Here is a 23718-nt window from a genome sequence, read left to right as displayed (position 1 = left end):
CTGACTCAGAGCAACTTTGGGAAATAATATAAATATAGCCAGTGCGCTGACATCACAGTGACGTTGTTGATTCTGATTGGTCAGAATCTATTGCCTTTGTTTGCGTTTGGTTGCTATGGGTGCAAGGTTGGATGTCGAGTTTAAGATTAGTTTATCAATTTAGCAACTACTATGGTTGAATAAATATTTTTAAGTAAATCAACAACAAATTCTTTACAAAGGAAAAACAAACTTGGCGACAAAATGGTGACAGCAACTAGGATGAAGCAGCATCAGTGGAAGGGAGTTTGTCCACGCTCAGACAACTAAAAACGTTTTACGGACTAGAATCTCAAATCTGGGATACCACAGTAATCAACATCATCCTTCTATAAATTATAAGGATACTAAATTGGGAATGTATGCCCCACACAGTTATGCAATACCTGTTGCACCCGTTGTCAGTGTAGCCTTTGTACAGGTCTGTCTGTCTGTCTCTGCAAATCTCTACATCTCTGTATCTGTCTGTCCATGTCCCTTTTATACCCATATATGGAGTTCCCTGATGACATCAGTATAAGCCCATATTTGGCCATAATGGTCAGATTGGCGGTTCTGGACAAACGGATCTCCATTATCCTGTATTAAAATTGGCTAATGGGAGCGAAGGCCCGCCGGCCGGCCGGCCGGGCGGCCAGACCTCTGACGTCACTCTGACTCAGCCATAACCATAAGGAGTTCCTAATGCAGCAACACCCCAAATATGGAGTCTGTTGTCTAACGGTTCAGCTTGTTGATTTCGTTATCACGGTCAGACACACTCCATATTTGGGGCGTAGCTGCATTAGGAACTCCTTATATGGTTATGGCTGAGTCAGAGTGCTGAGGGCTGTTTTTCTGTAAAGTCGCTTGTAAATATTGGTAGTTGCGGGTTGCGTTTTTTTGGGGTAGTTTTTAAAGTGTAGTTGCTTACTGCAAAAAAAAAAAAAAATTATTGTTTAAACCAGTGGTTCTCAGACGTTTTCATGTCATGGACCCCCATCTGAAAATATTTTGTGCCAGGGACACCCATACAAGATTTGTGTTAAAATGTTTAAAAAACAATCCAAATATGAAACTTTTTTCTTAGATTATTTTTAGCATAGTGACGCGTTGTGAGCTTGTAGATCGGCTATTCTCAAATAGCTGATGCATACATGTGGCCTACTCGCTTCTTTTGGGCTTGTTTTCATTGGCCTGGTCGCTTGTTTCTCTCACAAAATCTGTCAACACTGGTCTTAGACTCCATCACTGTGGAATCATATGTGGGGTGTTCTTTCTCCCAGAAGGACTCTCCCCAGGTGTCCAGTGACAGGCATATGATGAAGAGCAGCTTCCTGCGATATGGCGACAACTCCAACACCTGACAGAGGATGTGGTCTGTGATGGTCACTGACCACATCTTGCTGTAGCCTATTTCAGCGAAGGAGCCCTGTGATTTAAATGGTAACCCATTATTGTGGGCCAGCAATGTTCAGAATTCGCCAATCAGGATGGAATATGAAAAATCAGACGGATCCGTCACTTGACTATAGAGATAATGTGTACAGATTTGCGTGATGTTTGGACAAAATGTGTAGGGGTAATATAAAAATTGTTTTGCAAAAATCGGCCTCCTGGTGACGCTATAATAGGGCAATGTTAAAAGGGTGGCAAGGGTGGCTGTGTTCATGATTTGAGGCATTTTGTTCAAAACAGAGGACAGAGGACATAATTGGCCTTTGGCCTGAGACAATTAGGTTGAATGCCAGTATACCTTGTGTGCTGGTATGAGTTTTTTCTTTGAACAGTTTTTCAAAGAAAAAAACAGTTTTTCTGTGTAATTGAATGTTTTGATATTGATGTATTTTATTGATATGTTTGTATTTCTTAGTTTTTATGTCTGAGGACAGACGTAAAAACACATATTTACACAAAATCATGTAGGCTATGTTAATCATAATGATATTTTAATGTGTTCATTAATGTACACCGTGACCGTCCCTGCCAAATAAACAAATAAAGTAAAGCTAGTAAAGTAAAGTTTGAGCCCATCAGAAAGAGAGATGTGAGAGCCTGGAAGGTTTCTGGTTCTTAATATTGGTTCTAGTATATAACCAATTGGTTCTCAATTTACTCAGGACAAAACGAATTTCTAACCACTTTTTTACTTTTTTACTTCAGCAAAAGCTGATTCTGATTCTGATTCTATTCATTCCAATGGAAGAGTGACATGAACACAGCCTCTGAACCATTCTTTAGCCTAATGGTCACTTAACTAAATATTGGACCCGATGTCACAAGCCAGAAGCCACACAATCTTTACAAGATTTTAAAATGGCTTTTTTAGAGAGACAAATAATATTAATAATTACAATAACTAAATGGTGTCTGGTAAGAAAAAGAACCACTGTCCATATGCGCATTTAAAAAGCCCCATACAACGAAAATGCTAATTCGTTCATTGCACCTGGATATGATAATTTGAAGGGAAAAAAAGAAAGAAACATATTCTTCTGCCTACACTTACGTCATGTCCTAGAATGAGCGAATAGGGGAAGGGGATCAACGTCACGTGATGCCTTTGTTTGGCCTGAAAAACCGTCAGCTTTCCAGAAAACGGGCCAAACAAAGGTGCTTATTGGTCAAAAACCCGGATGTGTGTCTCAACGAATACTCTCGTTGTCCAATAAAATGTTTGTGGGGGCGTCACGGCAAGTATGCTGCTGGGTGCTGGACGAACGTGAACCTGCTCCTCATACACAACAGATTTACCCATCATCACCCATCTAATAAATAGCAACGCAAAGAACACAATTTCACACTATGCTAATTATTCCGAAATAATGCCACACCTTCCTCAAGCATCCTAGTTAGAATAAATGATTGGAAGAAACATGAATTTCATAAAATTACAGGGCGCAAACTTCAGTGAGGAACCAAAGTGCACCTGTCGTGTTTCTGGAAGGACGTATTTGCACCATGGAATATGACTACCAGCGTTGCCATGTCCGCTTATTATAAGCGACTTATTTTGGACTTGTTTCCTAATGTTGTTTAAACCAGTGGTTCTCAAATATATTCATGTCAAGAACCCCCCAAATTAAATTGTCTGAACGACAGACCCCCATCTGAAAATATTTAATGCCAGGGACCCCCCCAATGGCCCCATACAAGATTTGTGTTGTTAATGTGTCAAAAATATTCCAAATTGTTCACATTTTCTACAAGATTATTTTTGAAAATAGCAGATCTGCAAGCTCACAACGTGTCTCATCGCTATAGGTTTATATATAGGTTTATATATAAATAAAGGTTATATATAGGTTTAAAGCGCTCATGTAGCCTTATTCGCTACCTTTTGGCTTGTTTTCATATACCATGGGTGCTTCACAAAACCTGGCAACTCTGGAGATGCCATCTGGAGGAGGAGGCTGTGTGGTGACGTTCTGAGCATCAGATGATCTGAGCATCATCATCATCCTGGGGTTATCAGTGGCTTTTAAACGTTTACAGATCCTCACCGCTGTCATTAATCGCAATGCGCCGTTGTCATTCTCATCTGGAGTTTTAAGGTCTCTCGTGATAACATTTGAAGTAAGTATGAAATTACAATTGATGCTATAAGGTCATGTAGCTAACGGAACAGATGCACCTCCCGCCCAGCAATAATTAAGCCACATAAACAACATTATGCATGTTAAATCCTCTGTGTAATCCACCTTTGATGGCAATGCCCAGCCCCTTATTGCATAGGGTACAGATAGATACACAGATAGATCTATTGATAGACAGACAGACAGACAGACAGACAGACAGACAGACAGACAGACAGACAGACAGACAGACAGACAGACAGACAGGCAGGCAGGCAGGCAGACAGGCAGACACACAGACAGACAGACAGACAGGCAGACAGACAGACTGTCAGTGGTGTAAAAGGTACTCATATTTTTTACTTAAGTACAAGTATCAATACCGCCATGTAGAAATACTCTGTTACAAGTGAAAGTCCGGAATTCAAAATTCACTTGAGTAAAAGTACAAAAGTATTGGTATCAAAAGTAGAAAGTAGCCTACTCTTTACGCAGAGTGTCCCAGAAGTTAAAAATGTATAAAAATCTGTTGAAAATAGCAGATCTACAAGGTCACAATGCACCGCATCACGACAACCTGTGAGCTTGTAGATCGGTTATTTTCAAATGGTCGAAATGTACTGTATATAGGGCTGAAGTGGTTACTGTATGTTTTGTAATAATAATCTAAATTTGCAAAGTAATAATAATAATAATAATGGATTTTATTTATAACGCACTTTACATTTACAAGAAATCTCAAAGTGCTTACAGAAGGCAATTGCATAAAAACAGAAACATCACACCAATAAAAGAAAACAACAACTAAGAAAATGAAACAAAACAATTTAAAACATGGGGGCATAAAGCCTAGAGGTAAAACCATCTAAAAAAATGCTTTGCTAAAAAGGTAGGTCTTTATAATCCTCTCTTAAAGCAGTCGACCGACTGTGGTGCTCTCAGGTGGACGGGGAGGGCGTTCCACAGTTTGGGGGCGACTGTACTGTGGAACGCCCACAGTAACTAGTAACTAAAGTTTTCAAGTAATAGTAACGGAGTAAAAGTACAATATTTGCCTTTTGAGATGTAGTGGAGACTGGAGTAGAAGTGAAAGTACTGAAAATTGGCAATGCTCCAGTCCAGCAAGTAAGAACACCTCAAAATTGTACTTAACACACTCACTGCCAAAGGGGAGAATTCTCCCCTTTTCAGTCAATGGTCTCAACCGCCAAAGGGGAGAATTCTCCCCTTTTAATTATTTTTTTTTATTCTGTTTTTGAATTCCTAAAAAGTTTCTCTAATTTTTGAGTATAAATGTATAACCCTAGCCCTAACAAAAAAAAAAAATCCATTCACTTCAATGTTAAAAAATAAACGGACAATTAATTCACATTGTTTCTATTAAAAAAAATATTAAAACCCTGGCAGTGGGTGATTTTATTATGAAAAAACTTTGGCGGTGAATGTGCAGTACTTGAGTAAATGTACTTAGTTACTTTACACCACTCAGACAGACAGACAGACCCAAGTTTGTGAGTGACATGGACCTATCAGAGTTGAGCAGCCACCATCTCCTGAATATATAAACCATTCACTCTGTAGCTAATATAATATATTACACACTTACTCAGACTGATTTCCCACACCACTTAAACACACCGGTCAGTCCACTCCAGATGTTATTCTATTATTGAGATGGATAACAGGAAAACGGAGAGGCAGAGATGCAGGTGGAAAACCTTTTAATTCATTTATAGACCAGAATGAGTGCATTTTGTAATGGCATCAAGAACCATTGAATGTCACAGGAATAGACTAATCAACCGGTCATGGTACTATGCACCCCCCAAGACCCATCATCTCTGTGTCCCACAGTTGCTGAAATCACATAAATACTTGAACCTGTGACTCTGTGAATAGAACTGAAGTTTGAATAATCTGTTAGCAAATGTTTTAATTTATTTTAATAGGTGTGTGACAGATGTTATAATCATTGTCGTGCCGTCACAATACATTACATACTGTAGCTTAATTATATACAGTATGCAGCGAGGTCACTACTATAGGGACCTTGAAGATGCATGAAATGAGCTGGAATGTGACTTTTAAATTAAAAAACAAAAAAAAGTGCACTAATTCTCTTTCAAGGACGTGCCGCGCCCACATGGGCAGTGTTCTGGCCTTGTCTTCTGGCCACGGCCATCAGAACTGGCCTTTCTCTACGGACCCTCCTCCCTTTCGCTGGGACGCCCACCCTGCACACTGGGATAACCCTCCTCGCTGGGAGAAACGCGATGGCCGTCTGCCCAACCCCGGCAGCTTCCACTCACTGCACAGAAGCTGCAAAGGTATGAGTATCAACTAAAGGTCCTTACACACCGGGGCGATTTTTTTCATTCGAATAATACGTTTTTTTTTAAAGTCAAGTCAATGCAAGCTTACATGGAGCGAAAAGGCGAAAAAGCGAAACGAAAAAGCGTCTTTTAATTATTCGGAACGACTCCGAATTTTGCGTATATTCGCATATTCGCCGGTGTGTAACCGCCTTAAGTCCAAAGCTATAGGCCCAGGCGCCAGCCTTGTTTAGTGGAATTAAAGGTTTTGATGTATTTGATCCAGCAAGGCTCGTTATTTTGCTTTTGGTCTTTCTCTCATTTTAGTTTTTCCGTAATTCACTTTGTATCTGCATATTTTCCTCTTTTTATATTTTCATAGACAAAAAGCCCTATTATATACAGTATTTTGTATTTGAAAAAGTAGCTAAAATAGACATTCTACAAGCTCACAGTAGATGTGCTATTTTATCACAATTTTTGATTGACATTTTAATGACATGCCCCAAACAGGGACACAAAGTTGAAAGCAGTAAAGTCAGTCTATGGGTTTTTATAAATATTTAACCAATGAAACATATTAATAAGAATCTGGTAACCCTAACCCTAATAACTACATTGGATCCATTGGAACACAGTTACTTTTTCCATGTACTGAAAAGTAGCGGTTTTGGACATTCTGCCTGACAGTGGTGATATTCACCTCTTAATTTTCTTCCTCGCCATTTCCCCCTCACTTTCCCAGAGGTGTTTCCTCAGCAGATTGAGGGGGTCAAGTTGATTGTAAATAAGACACTGAGCAGTTTCTTCAAGGTGAGCAACTGTAAACGGCATAAACCACACACAGAGGAGACAGACATGTTTATTCTAACAGTAAAATAAACCCATAAAAACAATTACAGTTTCAGACAAATATTTTATCCATATAAGATTCAATGTAAATCTTAGATTTGAAGTCGACGCCAGTGTCTGCAGGGTTGTGGTCTTTAAAAGGATGTTTGTGTATGTGTTTCCAGGCCAGTCACACGCTCCACCTCAGCGCTGTCTGTCCATCCTATTACAGATTCCATGTGGAACACTTACAGTCAGATGATTACAGCAAAGACAAGGTCAGATACAAGTCCACTGATACAAAATATTTCATTTCTCTTTCATGTATGTTTTTATGTATGCATTTGCAGCGTTCGAAAAGGATGCCCCAAACATATCAGATGATTATGTAGAGTAGACGATGTGATAACAATATTTAATATCAATTGTTGTAGTACAGTACACATTTGGAATCTTAGGATGGAATAAACACACATTTGTGAATAGTTTATAATCATTGATTAAAAGAGAAAGACAGCTTGCATTGTCTTTATAGGTTGTCTTATATATGCTTTGTCTGAAAATAGGATGCCCCAGCGTTGATTGGTGAAATTGATTCATCAGGTAGTCTCAATGCTCACTCCCTGCTGCATCTGACAGAGCGTGTAAGATCCAAGGCCGTGTTCCAGGTGAGGTCATTTGATGTACTGGCTAAAATGATTATCCATATTATTATGCTGTGAATTTTTCATTAAAATCAACTTACTATATATAAACATAATGCGCCTATTCTCAAATACTGTAATATTGGTCATTTCTAATGTTGGTGTACAAGGAACTTAAGCACAATTATTTGTAATCACTCTTTTTCATGTTAACTCTCACAGACGCAGCAGTCCCAGTTTGTAACATGGCAGTTTGAGACAGAGTACAGAGGCAATGACTTCACCGCTGCAGTGACGGTGGCCAACCCAGATATCCTCAGAGAGTCAGGTGAGAATGTTAAGCGAAGAGTCAGCCAAGCACCAGGTGGCATTAATCAATAGTCATTTTCACTTGTGTCCACACATCCACAGTACCACTCAGGATTTTGTCGTAACACTGGTCTACATGTACATTGCAGTAACTCCGGTCCTGGCTGGGAGTTGAAAAGGTGTCCTTCTAGTCACCTATAAAGGGTCAAATACATTTACATTTACAGCCCAGTCATAAACAGTGTACCGGTAATTCTAGATATAATTTACATAATAAACCAAAATATTTCAATACATTCAAATATGTCTGTAAACATATCGTTACTTTATTTGTTTATTTGGGAGGGACAGAACATATTCATGAACACAGCCACAAAACTACATACAGTAAATTTGGAAATACAGTGTAAATACGTTGGAGTTAGCAAGGATGCATTTTCATTCGTAGTCCCTGAGATAATAACTATAAAACGTGTACTTATCAGTAGTCTGGCTCATCAGGAATGCAGTTGAGAAGCTCTATTTTACCTGATTTTGTGTGCTATTGCGCGTGTGCGTGTGCGTGTGTGTGCGCACGTGTGTGTTTGTTTCCTCTGGTACAGTGATCCTCGTAGCCCACTTCCTGCAGAGTGTGTCATCCAGTCTGGTGTTAGGAGGGGAGTTGGTCTACCATCGTGGACGAGCAGAGGAAGGCGGCATTCTCACTTTGGCTGGACAATACTCAAGTAGGGCTTTGTTTCTGTATCATCACACTATATACACACTCTATGTTTTAGACCATGGAAATATACTTTCAAAAATATATTTTTGGTCTGTCCTCGTGGCACCTGGCATGGGAACCTACCACACAAATTAGGCTACAGTCCTTACTGGCCCGAGTTCAAATCCAACCCTAGGTTCTTTGCTGCATGTCATCCCCCATCTCCCTCTCCCTCCTGCCTATCCTGTCTCTCTTTTCTCTGTCTCTATCCAGATAAAGCACAAATGCAGGAAAATAATATTGAAAACATATATACAGTGTATTGCATTTTCCCCCACTTTTATATATTTGTTTTCAGCATGTGTATTTTGGGGTATTGTGTATATCTATGCAGGACCAAACTGGGTGGCAACGTTGAATGCTGGGAAAGGAGGTGCCCACGCTAGCTACTATCACCGAGCCAACAAGCAGGTATTGAAAAGATATAGATACCTACTACACATTATTTGCTTTTTGGCATGTATTTTAAACACGCGTGCATGTGCGTGTTCGCTATAGATCCAAGTTGGGGTGGAGTTTGAGGCCAGTACGAGGACGCAGGAGACCACCGCCTCCTTTGGATACCAGATGGAACTCCCAGAGGCCAACATGGTCTTCAGAGGTAAGGATGTACAGATTCCCAACCTTTGGGCCAGGGCCCACTGGATATTGCAAGTGGGCTCCCAAATAATTGGCAAAACACTTAAGATTTTATTCACGATACAGTAGAACATTAATATTAAAAAAAATATGCATTTGTTTTCCTTTCTTTAAAACCTTGGGAAAAAATGCCTTTTCATTGTGATACCTATAATAGGATGTTACAGGTTTATTACGTTAGTTCCACTGATCCAAGCTAGAATATTACCGATTGATTGATTGATCTAAAATAAATATGCTCTGAAAATGCACGCAACCCTTGACTCATTCCCTGCCTAGGACGTAAAAAACGTAATTTTAATTATTATTATTATTATTATTATTATTTATTTATTTTTACCCAAATTTTTCGAAGATCTAGACTCCCATCCACTTCCTTGTTAACTTAAAACTTAATTCTGTATCTCGGCTCCTGAGTACCTTTTTTTTTTCAATGAAAAATCGCTGGCAGTGGGCAAACGCGGCCAGAAATAATTCAGGGCGGGCCGTGAACGCTTTAGAGATTTTCAAGTAGGCCCTGATTCAGAAAAGGTTGGGAAATGGTTATATACTGTATTTATGTCTTCTACTACTTAGAGCTGATTTGTTTTGTTTTTTTTATTCCCTGCCTGATGAAACTGTAAATGTATGTGCTCTTTCTTTTTGTGTTTGCATTTTGTGTTCCAAGGTATGGTGAACAGTAGGTGTATAATAGGAGGAGTGTTAGAGAAACGTTTGTCTCCGCTCCCCGCCACCCTCATAATGGGAGCCTTCGTTAACCACAGAGGTGACAAACTACAGGTGGGGCTTGGGGTCAACGTGGGATAGAAGACACTTTGTGTAACTCCAAATTCTGGAAGTGACTGCAGGAATGTCCTATCTGTTCAGAGAGACATTTTTGGGACCACGTGGTTAACCCATTCAATCCAGGGAACGCATCTACTGTACAGATGTCTTCTAAATCCTAGCTGGTTTCTGAAAAACTTTATGTTGCTATATTATCAGTGGTGCTCAAACTTTTCATATCAAGGACCACCCAAAACGATATGTTTTTGGCCGCGGACCCCCATATCAAAATATTTGTGTTCCAGGGACACCCCCGGAGCAAAGATTTGAGTTTAAAAAAGAAAAAAAAAAAATATATATATATATATATATATATATATATATATATTTTTTTTTTTTTTTTTTTTTGAATAGCACAAAGACATCTAAAATGACACGGATGCGTTCCCGGATTGAACTTCATTACTGTGGTGTATCAGAGCCTGTCTCTTTGAGAGATCGCAGTTACTAACCAACATTCTAACTAACCATCTGAACGCTGTGGATTCTAAACGCGTTGGGGAGGGATTTCTCGATTCGTAAATCAACACGAACACATCTTCCTGTCTGCCTGCCTTTTGAAATGGAGGTGATTTGTTTTTCGCCCGGAACTAAATCAAGAATACGCAGGAGGAATTGAGAAACAATTCACGAGTCTCTCGACCACCTACTGTACCGTATGGTTCCTTTTCTCACCCGGCAGCCAGCCTCGACGCGCTTCCTGAAGATGACACACGCCTTGACAGGACTCTGACATCCGAGAAAATGTCCCTTCCTGCTAAACTCTGAAAATGTAAAGGATAAGTGCTATACCATAGATGTAAACAAATAGTTTTATATTGTTAGTGGTCATAGGAAAAAACATGACTTATAAAGAGTGTGTGTGTGTGTGTGTGTGTGTGTGTGTGTGTGTGTGTGTGTGTGTGTGTGTGTGTGTGCGTGTGCGCGTGCGTGTGTGTGTGTCAAGATAACAGATAGGTGCTGATGGTCCTCTACTGAGACCCAAACGTTGTGTCAACCATTAAGTCAGGAGTAAAAACGAAATAATCGCAATTCTTGAATACCTGAACATGGTAGAAATCCAGACCTTGAATATCCTTGAGAACTACACTTTTGATTAAAAAAAAATGTGCTTGAAAGTCATTGAGTTATAATTTTAAATGTTTATTATTCTTAAAGGGGAATTCCACTGCCAAGCAAAATGAAAAGCAATTACCAAATCGAAGCAAAACTACTGTCTGTGTATGTGGCTTGCCAGTTACAATTTAGGTAGTATGTCTGGACAGATGGTTTGTAGAGAGCTGGCTCACTTTTCTACAAATAAGAGTTAAGATTCAGAGTGGCATTCCCCTTTAGATAAATATTGTACTTATTAAGCAATCTTTTCATGAAAACTATTTAACATTTAGTATAAATGTCCACCAAGTCCACGTGCACTACATTATTGTTTTGATGAGACGCCCGCACTTTTTAACCTTGGTTTAAAGCTGCAATCTGTAGATTTATGTCCTACCTGGGAATCAAACTCGGGTCTCCCTTGCCCGCTTGGGCAAGGGAGATATCGTGCTTTGAGCCTGGGGCGATACCTTTTGTCAACCAGTGGTGATCCTACCTGAACGCTGTCTAAATGTCTCAATAGAAGAGCAGGGAGATCATCTCCAACCACTGTAGATGTACTAGTTAATTATATTGTATTAACCCATTAAGACCGGGAACGCATAATGTGTAACCACTTACACCATAATTTTATACTTTGGCTATTCAAAAATAGCAGATATAGCAAATATTTTTAACTAAAAACTTTGCTTCTGGGGGTCCCTGGAACAAAATATTTTCAGATGGGGGGATACATATAATTTTGGAGGTCCGTGCCAAGAATAGGTTTGAGAACCACTGATATAGTCACATGAGTTTTTCAGAAAACTGTTAGGATTTAGAAGACATTTTGTAAAATCTGAACCTCAGGCCTTAATGGGTTAACATACTCTACCATACAGATTGGTTAAAATAGCCTTTTATTCACAAAAAAGGTTCCAGATTGCGGCTTTAAGTCCTTTGTTAAGCCAGGAAGCTGGAGCATGTGCAATAGGAGCACGTTACTGCTCTTTGTCCATGACCCTGTCAGAACATCGTACAACCCTACTTTAGGAGACGACCCATAAACATGTTTTACTGTATAATAACCATAATAGTTAGTAAAATGCTACCTGCCCCTCGCCATAACTGAAGGTTCTGTGATGTCCTGTGTCGGGCTTGGTATTGGAAGGTTTGTATATACATGTAGATGTACAGTATGTATACTGATCCCACAGAACTGTATGCAACAATCTGCACTACTCTACACACTCCTGACTCTGGGCCTTTTGAGTTCTTTTTGACAGATTAAATCCAACTTGTATGTACAGTATGCATTATTTATGGACTATTGTGTCCTATTAGTTAACATACTGGCGAGGAGTGTGTTTAAGTTTTGTTTTAAATCAATAAAGAGGTTATTTATTTTTATCATCTTTTTTTCTGTATTTGTATCGGTGGTTTTCTTAACAAAATGTTTATGAATAGCTTCGAGGTACCAAGTTTACTGTCACTTAGTACATGTGTTAAGGAAGGGGGGGAACGTAGTAGGAGTGGACTGGACTTAGGAACTCGCTGCATTCAACCATATAGGCCTGTGGTGGTATACAAGAGTTGAGGCCAAACAGACCATGGACCTATCCATGGACTTTTAAACCCATTAAAACGCATCTGTGTCATTTTAGATTTGAGCTGTTTATAGCAACATAAGTTTTTCATAAAACTCTTAAGATTTAGAACAGTGGTTTAGAACAGTGGTTCTCAACAGCAGATATACAAGCTCACAGCGCGTCACTGTATTTTTTAACATATTTTTTAACAGTCTTGAGTGTTTGAAAAATCTTGAATCATTTAGATTTTTTTTGTTTCACAAATCTTCTCTTCTGGGGGTCCCTGGCACAAAACATTTTCAGATGGGGGGTCTGCAGCCAGATATATATCAATTGGGGGTACTTGGCACGAAAAGGTTAGAGAACTACTGATTTAGACGGCATTTGTAGAAACGGCCTCAGGTCACATGGGTTAAAACCAGAAATCCAGTGTTCATACCATCGACATTTACACCCAGAAATCCAGTGTTCACACTTTTATGTGACCTAATTTAGCAGCATTGGAGGAAATGAAGGAAACTGATTAAAGCCTCTCTCCAAGTCTCTTACTGTATTATTAGTTGATAAGCAGCGGGCAGCACTAGTTTATTTTAAGATTGAAAACAATAATTGTGATAATGTTCACAAAGCAGTGTGGTCTCTGTTCTCTCTGTGTTGTCAGTTGATCTGGTCAAAGAAACAGTCACCAAATAGTATAGAAGATAAAATGTATTCATTTTCAATTTACAAAAGATAAAACACGAACTGCTGGTAAACAAACTATGCAATTATAGATACTGTACATATATACAAAAAAAGTTAAATACAAAAGTAGTTAAATATATTCAAATATGAGGTAGGTAGAAAGTCTCCTCTTAAAAACTAACAAAAAACATCTCTACCCTCTACATCTAATGTGTTTATCCCATGTTTGGGGTAAGAGCACCAGTCTTTATTTATCTCTAAACAGAGAGGAGAAGAATCCTTTCCCTCCTTCTCCCCTCATTCTCAAGGATTTGCTTCTCTGCAGTCCTGTTGATTTTTCTTTTTCCTCTTGTTTGTTCTTCAGCTTCTCTCGCTCGTCTTCCCGTTGTTGAACCTGCTGATTGATGACCAGCCGCATGTCCTCCTGCAGAGAGGTTAAATAGAGAAAAAGATCTACTGACAGCCAGTAAACAAACGGTTGCTGGTGTGATGCCCCAAAACAGCAGGAGAATGTATTCCAGCTTTATGCTGCTTGTATATACTATAATAATACGTCTATTATTTTTTTTGAGGAGGATGATTTCGGTCCATCTGTCTGTCTAGTCATCCAACACTTTATTGCCAAATAACATATCATGAAAACAAATGGAATTTGTTCAATAGACCTCTAGGGGCCACTAGTGAGGCAGTTAGACGAGTCTTGTTGATACTGTTTGACTATTATGCTGACTACATTTCATGCAGAGTCTGCTACAGAATAGAGTTAAGTTAATGATTTAGTGCTTTGCTCAAGGACACTGCAGACACCGCATCCTCATAGATAGACCCCAACATACCCCATCTATACTGTATTACTTTTCATATCATTCATTACACACAGACTCACTTGCCAGGCGTCCACCTCCTGGGACAGCGCCACCTTGTGTTTAATGGTGTTGAGGAGCTGCTGGGTCAGTGACTCTTTCTCCTGCCGCACCATCAACAACTCATTCTCTAGGGAACTGAAAAATGATGCACATACTGTAGATACATACTGATCCCAGTCTATCTATACCTGTAAGGCTGAATTAAGGCAACCCCTCTCCAAGAGTCTCTCTCATGTTAGTGTATGTGTGGGCAGTATTACCTGTAGCTTGGTTTTCCTGGGCTATGTCTAAATGGTTTGACTTCCTCCCCCAGAGACTCAAGTTCCTCCTGTTGACAGCGCAACTGAAAAAGCAAATAAACATAATACGTTATTATACTTTATATTTTATATTATTCCACACTTAAACAGATCAGATTTCTCTTTGGGATTTACAGGTACTGTAATTATAACAAATATATAAAGCTATTAATATTACAAACAAATATTATACCGTTTTATATTGTACAGGTGAAAGGACAATACTGAGAATAGACACAAACTGTATCTGCATTGTACATGGATATCTACATTGATTGAAGATCTAATTAATACTTCTATATTACTGTAAATTGGTAATATACTTCATCCAATCAATGATTCCACAGTTCATAGGCTAAAAATGGGATACGCTCTGTTGAACATTGTCTTATTTTTTCCTTGAACAGCATAGACTCAAAAATGTCAACAGCCACTTCTAACAAATGTTTTCTACAGTTGATAAGATCATATTTTTCAAGTTTGCAATACTTGTATAAGTACAGTAATAGGCAGTAGCACCTGCAATACCAACATTATGTAATGTACTGTATGTGCCTACATACTTTCACCATGAATCTCAACATAAGCACATATAACCTCAGTTACAAGACACTAAATGAGTAGGAGCTTATTTGTGTTTGTGAACAGTTCATACTTATACGTAGTTACAAACCTCCTCTTTCAATGCCTGAATCTCATCATCTCTTGCTTGCAGGACGGTGGAATGTGCTAGCAGAGCCTCTGTCGCCTGGTTAGGAAGGGATAGAATCGCCTGGTTAGCAAGATCAGAATGTTTGAATGTTTGTAAACAAACTGCTATTTCCGGGTAGTATGTCTATGGATATCTACACAATATAAAATAAGGTTTCCAGAACATTAGCTATGTCAGTTTCCTGTGGATATTTAGAACAAAATAATATATTTCTAATAGTCAATAACAATATCATAAGTGTCCTGTTCTTCCAGAAATAAGGTTAATGAATAACACTGCTCCAATGTGACCTTGCCGGAGTTATCTACCCGGAAATAAAGTTTTGGCAGCAGTTAGGAAACTACGAATTTGGTAGCACTGAGTATTAAATATTAAATAACAGTCTCAAATCATGAAAAGAAGGACGTCAGTACATGCTATGAACAAACACTAACTAGAGTTAGTGTGAGAAGAATTATAGCCAGATTTAGTTAATGACAAATAACTAATAATATGCACTTAAGTTCATTTCAGTGTGAGGAATGATAGAGATAGACATTATATGGACTGGGATTAGTAGACATTTAGCAGGTGCTCTTATGCAGAGCGATAGGCAACCCTTCTGTAGTCAACAAACGGCAGGGTAAATGGTCAAGCAAATAGTGTGAAAAGAAAAACAATTAAGTGCTCGAGTAACTAGGATACCAGGTAAACATCAAACCTATAGCATCTGTCTAAACAACAGCTATCTAAATAACATGCTTAGCCGTGTTCAAGCCAATAGTATGTCTATTTAAATAACAGAATATATGTGATCAATTAACCAACACACATTTGCATACCTATTGTAGAGGGTTAGTACGGTTAGTATTTTGCACACCATACAACCTTGTTCACCGTGATTGTACATGCGCCTGCGTGTGTGTGTGTGTGTCTGTGTTGTGTGTGTATAATATATATACTATATATGTTGGTGGGGGTCTCTGTGTACCTGTGATTGCTGAATTTCGCTAAGCAGGGACAGAGGTTGCGTGCGTGAATCTTCCAATAAGCTCTCTTCTCCCAGGTTCAGCGCACTTTGCTGCAGGGAGCGATTCAACGTACGCAACTCAAACACCATTCCTCGCTCCTGCTCTAGCTATGTACAGTATACACACACACACATATGCGCACAGACATGCATAAACATACACAGTCATGTGTGAGAGCACACACACACACACACACACACAGAGAGAGAGAGACAAACACACACACAAACACTTGGATATTAGACATACACAGCAACAATGGGTGTGTTAGTAAACGGTTAGTGATGTAAGTTACTTCTTATTCGACAAGCCCACACAATCAGCCCTGCTCAGGTTTAATCCCTCATTCTCAATCTTGAAATAATTAATGATTTCAATTCACTTCAAGCCTTTTTTCCGTCCGAAAGCGGACAAGCTGCCGGTGGCCTCACCTCGGTTTCTCTCTCGTTTAGTTTGGCCTGCAGATCTGTCACTCTTTCTCTCAGCCCGTCCCTCTCCACTCGCAACCTCTCACTGTCCTCTTGTGAAGCTTTGATTTGTTCCTCCATGTGTGACAGTCTCTCTTGCAACATTCTGTTCTACAGTGGGGGAAGGCAGACACAAACAGAGGTTTAGCATTAGGATCAGAGTTAAGCCCAATTCATACTTTGTTGCACGACAACGCCATCATCCAACAGAGCATAAGAGCATAAATTAGGCTTTAGATTAAACACACGGTGGTACTGGATGTGCTTTGATGTGTTTGTAAATCTATATGGTGCTTACATGCCTATATAAACCAGAGAGAATGGGGCACCTTAAATTATGTCAGTGGTCATTGTTATTATTATTATTGTTGCTGTTGTTGTTGTTTTAGTGAGCTGACATTTTGTTATCCAGGGCCATTAACAACAAGTGAGCGGTACTGGGATCAGAGTTTTGCTCAAGGACACTTCAGTAGTTGATAGACAAACACATATACAGTATAGTATACAGTATATACCTCTGCCTGTATGCTCCCCATTTGCGTGAAGCTTATATTTCTGCTAAAGGAGGTTTCGTCCATCTCTTCTCTGAGAGAACGGAGCTCAGTCCTGAGGGTATGTTCCAGTGTTACAGCCTGAATAGTTGGCAGAGAGAGAGAGAGAGAAGAGAGAGAGGGAGGGACAGAGAGACGATACAGAGTTAGAAACACTATTGTTCTCACTGACGTTGAAGTAACAACGGTAAGAGCCCCTGAACCTGCCAGGCCACATTGCTCCTATCTATGATTTGACATAATGACAACATGGGGACATTCTCTTTCTCTCTTTCTCTCTTTCTCTCTTTCTCTCTTTCTTTCTTTCTTTCTTTCTTTCTTTCTGTATCCCTCTCCCTCTCTCTTTTTCTCTTTCTCTCTCTCTTATCCACACTCTGAACTCAGAATTGATTCTCTTAAAGGACCACTTCAACTATTTTCAAACTTATCTTTATATAATTGGTCCTCACTAATGTTCATTATAACATGGTGCCATTTCTGTCTACCCGCTCTGTGTCTCAGAGGTGGGCTGGGGACAGGTTTTTATGCAAGAACAATGGCTTCCATTTCAGTATGCTAACTTTTCAGGAAGAGAAAGGCTGTAGTTTCTATTAGCTTGGAGTCCCCATCGATGATGTTATTGGTAGGCAGGTTTCTGAACTATCCACAGCCTAACCTTGCGTCTCCACCTCGGAGGAAAGCCTGGTAATCGTTATTAAATGGCCTGTATGATCCGGTCTAGACCACGCCTACTGAAAAAAAAGGGAAAAAACCCTGTGGTTCCGGGTGTGGTGGTTCCGTATTTTGGCGCCGCCTTTGTTTTGGTTCCCCCTGTTAGCATTTAAATGCTAAATCGAGTATAACTACTAGTTTAGTATCGCCAGTCGCTTCTGATGCCCTTGATTGCGGGGAATTATTTGGGGTGATACCGGCACCCTTGGTTTCCGGCTGTGGGTTCCAGCTTGCCTGATGACGCTCCCGACCAGATCAGAAACCCGAAAATGGTATTGATCCCAGGCTATCCACAGCCTACTTCTGAGATGCAGAGTGAGTACCCAGAATTGGTGGCATGATGATTGTAATCATCAATATGTCTTAAGACTTGGCCTTGTCCGTGCCAAATGTTTAGATTTTTAGTTTTTTTACATAACATTATAATGTTCTTATTTTGATCATTAAGACTTAATTACTGAATGTCAGTCTCCGGGTTTTCTTCAGAATATGTATGACACTGATTTACTCTGACACTATGGCACATTAGGAGTCCACTAGGACAGTGGTTCTCTAACCTTTTATTTTCAACGACCCCCATAACTCTGAGAGTGCACAATTGGAACCACTCCAATTGTGCAGTCTCAGAGTAAAGTTAATTTAAGGCTATAGCTCTTTATATGTTCCTGGTAATATTATTGTCCGCTCATTTGTATGTCCATGGCAAAAATAAAATGTTGACAAAACTGTCCACCACAAGCCAGATGATCCCTCATTAGTGAGGACCAATTACATGATAATAACATAATAAGTAAGTAAGAGGTAAGGTTAAAATGGGTGAAGTGCTCCTTTGCAGATTTTCAACCTTTCACATCATCAGGCAAATCATTCCATACACTCGATGATGTGAAACATGTTTGTCAATTTCCAAAACATGCCGGAGGACAATGACAGGACAATTGCATTTCAAAACACTCTGCTCTCTCACCCTGACACTGTGATACACACACACACACACACACACACACACGCACACACGCACACACGCACACTCGCACACACACACAGCTCTTTGATGTGCTCATCACCTCTGCTAGCTGCTCCACCAAGCGCTGATTGTGATTGGCTAACTGGGTCAGCTGTTCGCCCTCGTCTTTCTTTCGGTCCCGTCCTCGGCTGTGATTTCGCTCCACTTCGGCCCGTAAGGTGACCAGGTCAGTGTTCAACTCTGACTCCCTTTGGCCAGACACCAGCTCACTCATCTCCAGTCTCCTTTGGAGGACATGTTTTTCCTGCTGTAGAGCCTGAGACACACATTAATAATAATGTTATATATCATGTATATACACACAGACCTTAAGATAACATAAGTGTATGTAAGTTTGGAGTTATGGTAACTCATCTTACCTTGTCTCATCAGCTCATCTATTCTCTTCTCAACTCATCTCATGGTCATTTCATCTCACTTCATTTCATGTAATCTCAACTCATCTCATCTCAAGTCATTTCAACTCATCTCATCTAATCTTATCTTTAACGTGTGGCTCTATCACATATATCAAAAACATTTGACAATCTTTTACAATTCAGTAAAGTGTCATTCTCTCAAATAGTTAGTGCTGTGGCCCATGACAAGATAATTGCAAAGTCCAGAGTTTGCATCTGGCTCTCCAGACTTGTGTAACATCACATCCCCTTCCATATACTGTAAAGTGCAATATCATTCCACTGCGCTGTTTCTTGAAGCAGAAATACCTTTTTCTTCTTATTTTTTCTTTTTTTATTATTCTGTGGCCATACCATAGATCATAACATACTGTAGTATCTCTGACCAGTGGTGTAAAGTAACTAAGTACATGTAATCAAGTAATGCATTTAAGTAAAACTTTGAGGTATTTTTACTTTAATTGAGTATTTCCAATTTTCAATACTTTTACTTCTACTCCAGAGTTAGAAAACATGCATTAACCACTTCAGCCCTATATAGACTTCAACTATATGAAAATACCCGATCTACATGCTCACGACGCGTCACATCTGCTATTTTCAAAAGATTTGTATGCATTTTTATACTTTGTCCTTTAACTTGTGGTACTTTTGAAGTACATTTTGATGCCAATATTTTTGTACTTGTAATCATTTTGAATACCAGACTTTACTTGTAACAGAGTATGTCTACATTGCGGAATTGATACTTTTACTTAAGTAAAACATCTCAGTACTTCTTCCACCACTGATCTCTGACATACCTCCACCTGTCTCTCCCTCTCCTCCAGAGTAGCTGCCAGCTCCTCATTCTTCTCGAGCAGGGCCTGTCCCAGCTCCGCCGCCAGGATGAGGTCTGTCTCCAGTCCTCCTCCTCCTCCATCCACCCCGCCAGAGATCGGAGACGACGCGGAGATCGGGAGAGTGAGGGAGAGGGACAGTGAGGACGAGGAGAAAGGGAAGAAGGAGTCCTCTAGGCTGGGAGAAGGAAGGCTGCTTTTCCTGGGGCTGAACATCTTCTCCAGGGGAGGTTGAAGAAAGGCGTACAGTAGTACAGAGGGGAGGGAGGTCAGCACTTAGACAGCATGGTTAATGATCCACAGACACGCTGTCACAGGCCCACAGGAGGACGTGGAAAGGAATGCAGCCCTTGTTGTGCTGTTTAAACAGGGGTTTGTGTCAAAGGAGAAGATTGAAGTGTTCTCCACTCTGGCCTCAGAGGGGTTGGTATGGGGTTGGGTTTGGTCTGTCCTGTTGGAACACAGTCTCTTTGACCTGCTACAGAGTTGTCCTCCACTGTGGCGATGTTGATGTTTTTATCTTTATTTCCTTAAATTTATAGTTACCCTGTAAGAAAGAAAGAAAAAAAACAGACATTTAATAATATTGAAAAACAATACAAGTCTAAAAAAAAGTAATCTAGTAATTTGCAAAGCAGTAGGAACCATGCTCATCATCAACAGCCATGTTTCCTGGAGCAAGACTAAATCCTTCTAAGTCAGGCTCCAGTCCCCCTGGATAAGATGTTAGTTAGTAAGATATCAAAATGTAAATCGTACTATGGAGCTCAACATTGTCTTGTTCTGTTTCAAGATTTGGGGCATGATGAGTGATGTTTTTAACCTTGTAAGATGTATTGTCTGAGTCTCAGAGTATTTGTGTCTGGTAATGTAATCTAGCATAGCCTCGTGTCAAAGCTTCTTTTGTTGCTCTGACCGAAATACCAGTTATACTATTATCTTTTTTCCACCCCTTCCAAATTCCAATGGTATTATTATACTCTAACTCAGCCAACACCTACTGATAGAAAACTAACACGAAATTACTATTTTTATGCACTTGTACGGTCCTACCAGCTAAATATCAATATCATGATTTATATCTCGGTAGGTTCAATGTTCAGCTGTGCTGATGATTCTTGAGATTTAAAGTATGTTCCCATTCAACTTGTTTTACTATATAGCTTCTAAAATAACATGTGTCTGGAACAGAAACTGGGCTTGGTTTATAAGATATCAGTCACTATCCAGCAGCTGCTATGGATGTACCTTAATATTCTGTGAGATAATAATGCTTTACAAAGTTTAAAGTTATAACATTCTACCTATTATCTACTGTATTATTTTCTGTGGCATATAGCCTACTTTTACTTTTCCATTTTGTAAAGAATGTTGTTTTGAAAAGTGCTATAAAAATTACATTTGACGCTATAATTATTATTATTATTATTATTATTATTATTATTATTAGTAGTATTACTAGCCTACTACACACAGTAGTCTTATATACAGAAACCCTCAAAAGAAAAGGATAAAACCTCCATTAGTGTCCGTCAGCCTTGCGTCAATAGCCACCTCAGACCTCACCTGTACAGAACTTCCATGTCCCTCATATACAATATATTCATGTAAGGGATCACCACCATTTAACATCAAATTAAATACACCTTCTCATGAACCAATGCTAACCCGCATCTCTTTAATGAAATATAACTTTGAATGGACAAAAAGAAAAGTTTTCCTTTACCTGCTGTTGGCGATGTTGCCGGCTATAACTCCAGTGTGATTCTTCCTGTCTGGTGAGTTGTTTGCATGTGTGTGTGTGTGTGTGTGTGTGTGTGTGTGTGTGTGTGTGTGTGTGTGTGTGTGTGTGTGTGTGTGTGTGTGTGTGTGTGTGTGTGTGTGTGTGTGTGTGTGTGTGTGTGTGCGCGAGCGTGTGCGTGCGTGTGTGCGCGCGCGCGGTTTGGCTGGTTTCCTAGGAGCAGTGGAAACACAGGAGACTCCGCCCCTTGGGAGAGAGTCACAACATGAGATGTGGAATCAGTGAAGCCTTTGTCTATAAGCCACTCCCCTGCCATCTATTGGCAGAACCAGGTAATGATAGGTGCGAATCAGACAGGTTCTCAAACCTTTTTATTTCAAGGACCCCCATTCATGGGGGGGGACCACCCCGGCCCGCATCTCGCGGGACAGTCCCGAAATTGGACTATTGGATTATTTTTTGGAGGGGGAGGCTAGTGAAAGTTAGAGGAGTTCGTACTGTATGGTGTGTGTTATTATGTGAAATGTGAGTTTACCATAATCACGGTAATCCTTAATCATATTCCATCATATTCAAAGGATTTTGGAGATAAATGAGACAAGACTCCAGTCACTTTCAGTTCAGAGCACTGCAGAAGGCAGGTGTGTGTGTGTGAGTCTGTGTCCAGCTGACACTCGTTGACGCACATGCATCAAGGCAATTACGTTTCTACACTGTCTAGGCCAACATCTAATCTATGGCATCAAAGCCATAGATTTTTTACAAGCGACCGTCTCTGGCTTATAGCTATTTTGTTCAAATTGTTGTGAATATCTAGGCTACACGGTTGGTAAAGTCCAGATGACAAGAATATGACTATGATTTAAGTGGAATTCATATTTATATTATCTTTAGTGTCTACATGTCCTCTGAAACAAAGGGGTTTATGGTGAGAACTTACTTAAGCCTTTATAATTGTATTTCTTTTTGTGTGTAAAACTATTTTTTTGTGTTTTTATAAATAAAGCACTTTTAAACTGAAGATGATGGCCAATGTTGATGATAATTGAAAAAAGAGAAAGAAAATAATAATATCTATCGATTTCGTGAGCCCAATATCGTGTATCGTATTGTGAAATTTGTGTATTGTCACACCCCTTGTAGAAACACTGTACTTTATTGTATGCCGATATGTAACAATGTGCTGCTTGGAAAAACAGTCCAGTTGTTGTTTGATATAATAAACAATAATTAGTACAAAGGGATTCTACCGTTGCGCCTCAGCCTTAAACGGCCAGTCCGGTGCGTCACAGGGGCAGGGACAACAGATGCAGAAGAGATCAACGCTGGAGCAACACAGACATTTTAAGCCTTTTTTATTTAGGTGCAAGCATACAGTCACTGACGTTTCGGTCTTTCGACCTTCCTCAGAGTCAGTGACTCTGAGGAAGGTCCGTGTTGCTCCAGCGTTGATCTCTTCTGCTAACAATAATTAGTATTTGAGAAACAGTCTAACGGTCTTGACACCCCCTTTGAGAACCACACACCATGCTTTCAGAAGAATTTCAGAGAATGTGTGTGCTCTGCTGTCAAGCAAGGTTGCTATAGGAATAGGAACACATGACAAGGCATTACAGAATGTACACATAATGCGTACTCAATCTCTGCACAGTAGATATACTATATAAGAAAATACACAAATCAGCCAGACAAAAACTGCTACCAAACCTAAATGATATATGACAAGTACTATGGAAGTGCAACAAGTCACAAGTGCCCTGTGAGAATTCAGCCAGTCATTTCACAACTAGAGGTAATGCAGGGTGAGAGGGGAAGAGAGAAGGAGGTCAGTACACAA

General features: G+C 39.7%; 2 protein-coding genes across 3 annotated transcripts; one reads left to right on the top strand and one right to left on the bottom strand.

Moving 5' to 3' along the window:
- Positions 1–5736: 5736 nt before the first annotated feature.
- On the top strand, positions 5737–10043 carry LOC308090162 (mitochondrial import receptor subunit TOM40B; the record flags this gene model as incomplete). The annotated part of the gene is made up of 9 exons (XM_080435220.1): positions 5737–5920; positions 6651–6718; positions 6922–7014; positions 7303–7404; positions 7603–7708; positions 8292–8414; positions 8784–8860; positions 8948–9050; positions 9756–10043. 9 exons carry the CDS (start codon positions 5737–5739, stop codon positions 9893–9895), a joined length of 996 nt encoding a protein of 331 aa, XP_080291346.1. The 3' UTR covers positions 9896–10043.
- Positions 10044–13266: 3223 nt separating this feature from the next.
- Positions 13267–21921, bottom strand: bicdl2 (BICD family like cargo adaptor 2). Of its 2 annotated transcripts, XM_080434778.1 has the most exons (10): positions 21867–21921; positions 20105–20687; positions 18944–19159; positions 17130–17246; positions 16579–16725; positions 16108–16254; positions 15099–15173; positions 14387–14469; positions 14147–14261; positions 13267–13684 (listed from the first exon to the last, which is right to left on the bottom strand). In XM_080434778.1, the coding sequence occupies exons 2-10, from the start codon at positions 20354–20356 to the stop codon at positions 13508–13510; spliced, it is 1329 nt and encodes a 442-aa protein (XP_080290904.1). In that variant the 5' UTR covers positions 20357–20687; positions 21867–21921; the 3' UTR covers positions 13267–13507. The 2 variants fall into 2 exon arrangements, with proteins under 2 accessions (XP_080290904.1, XP_080290905.1); XM_080434779.1 differs by lacking the exon at positions 16108–16254.
- Positions 21922–23718: the final 1797 nt, after the last annotated feature.

This window comes from Gymnoscopelus braueri, assembly GCF_963280865.1.
Source record: "Gymnoscopelus braueri genome assembly, chromosome: 8".
NCBI lineage: Eukaryota > Metazoa > Chordata > Actinopteri > Myctophiformes > Myctophidae > Gymnoscopelus > Gymnoscopelus braueri.
The sequence above is the reverse complement of the archived record's forward strand: the minus strand, read 5'-3'. Positions and strand labels throughout refer to the sequence as shown.

What these genes read in the sequence shown, in the direction of transcription:
- bicdl2 (XM_080434778.1), bottom strand. Translation starts at nt 20,356, where the DNA reads ATGTTCAGCCCCAGGAAAAGCAGCCTTCCTTCTCCCAGCCTAGAGGAC. An exon ending in GCGAAATTCAGCAATCACAG is followed by an intron (nt 15,174 to 16,107) that starts GTACACAGAGAC and finishes CTTCCTAACCAG; the next exon opens with GCGACAGAGGCTCTGCTAGC. An exon ending in TTCAGGCATTGAAAGAGGAG is followed by an intron (nt 14,470 to 15,098) that starts GTTTGTAACTAC and finishes TTGCTTTTTCAG; the next exon opens with TTGCGCTGTCAACAGGAGGA.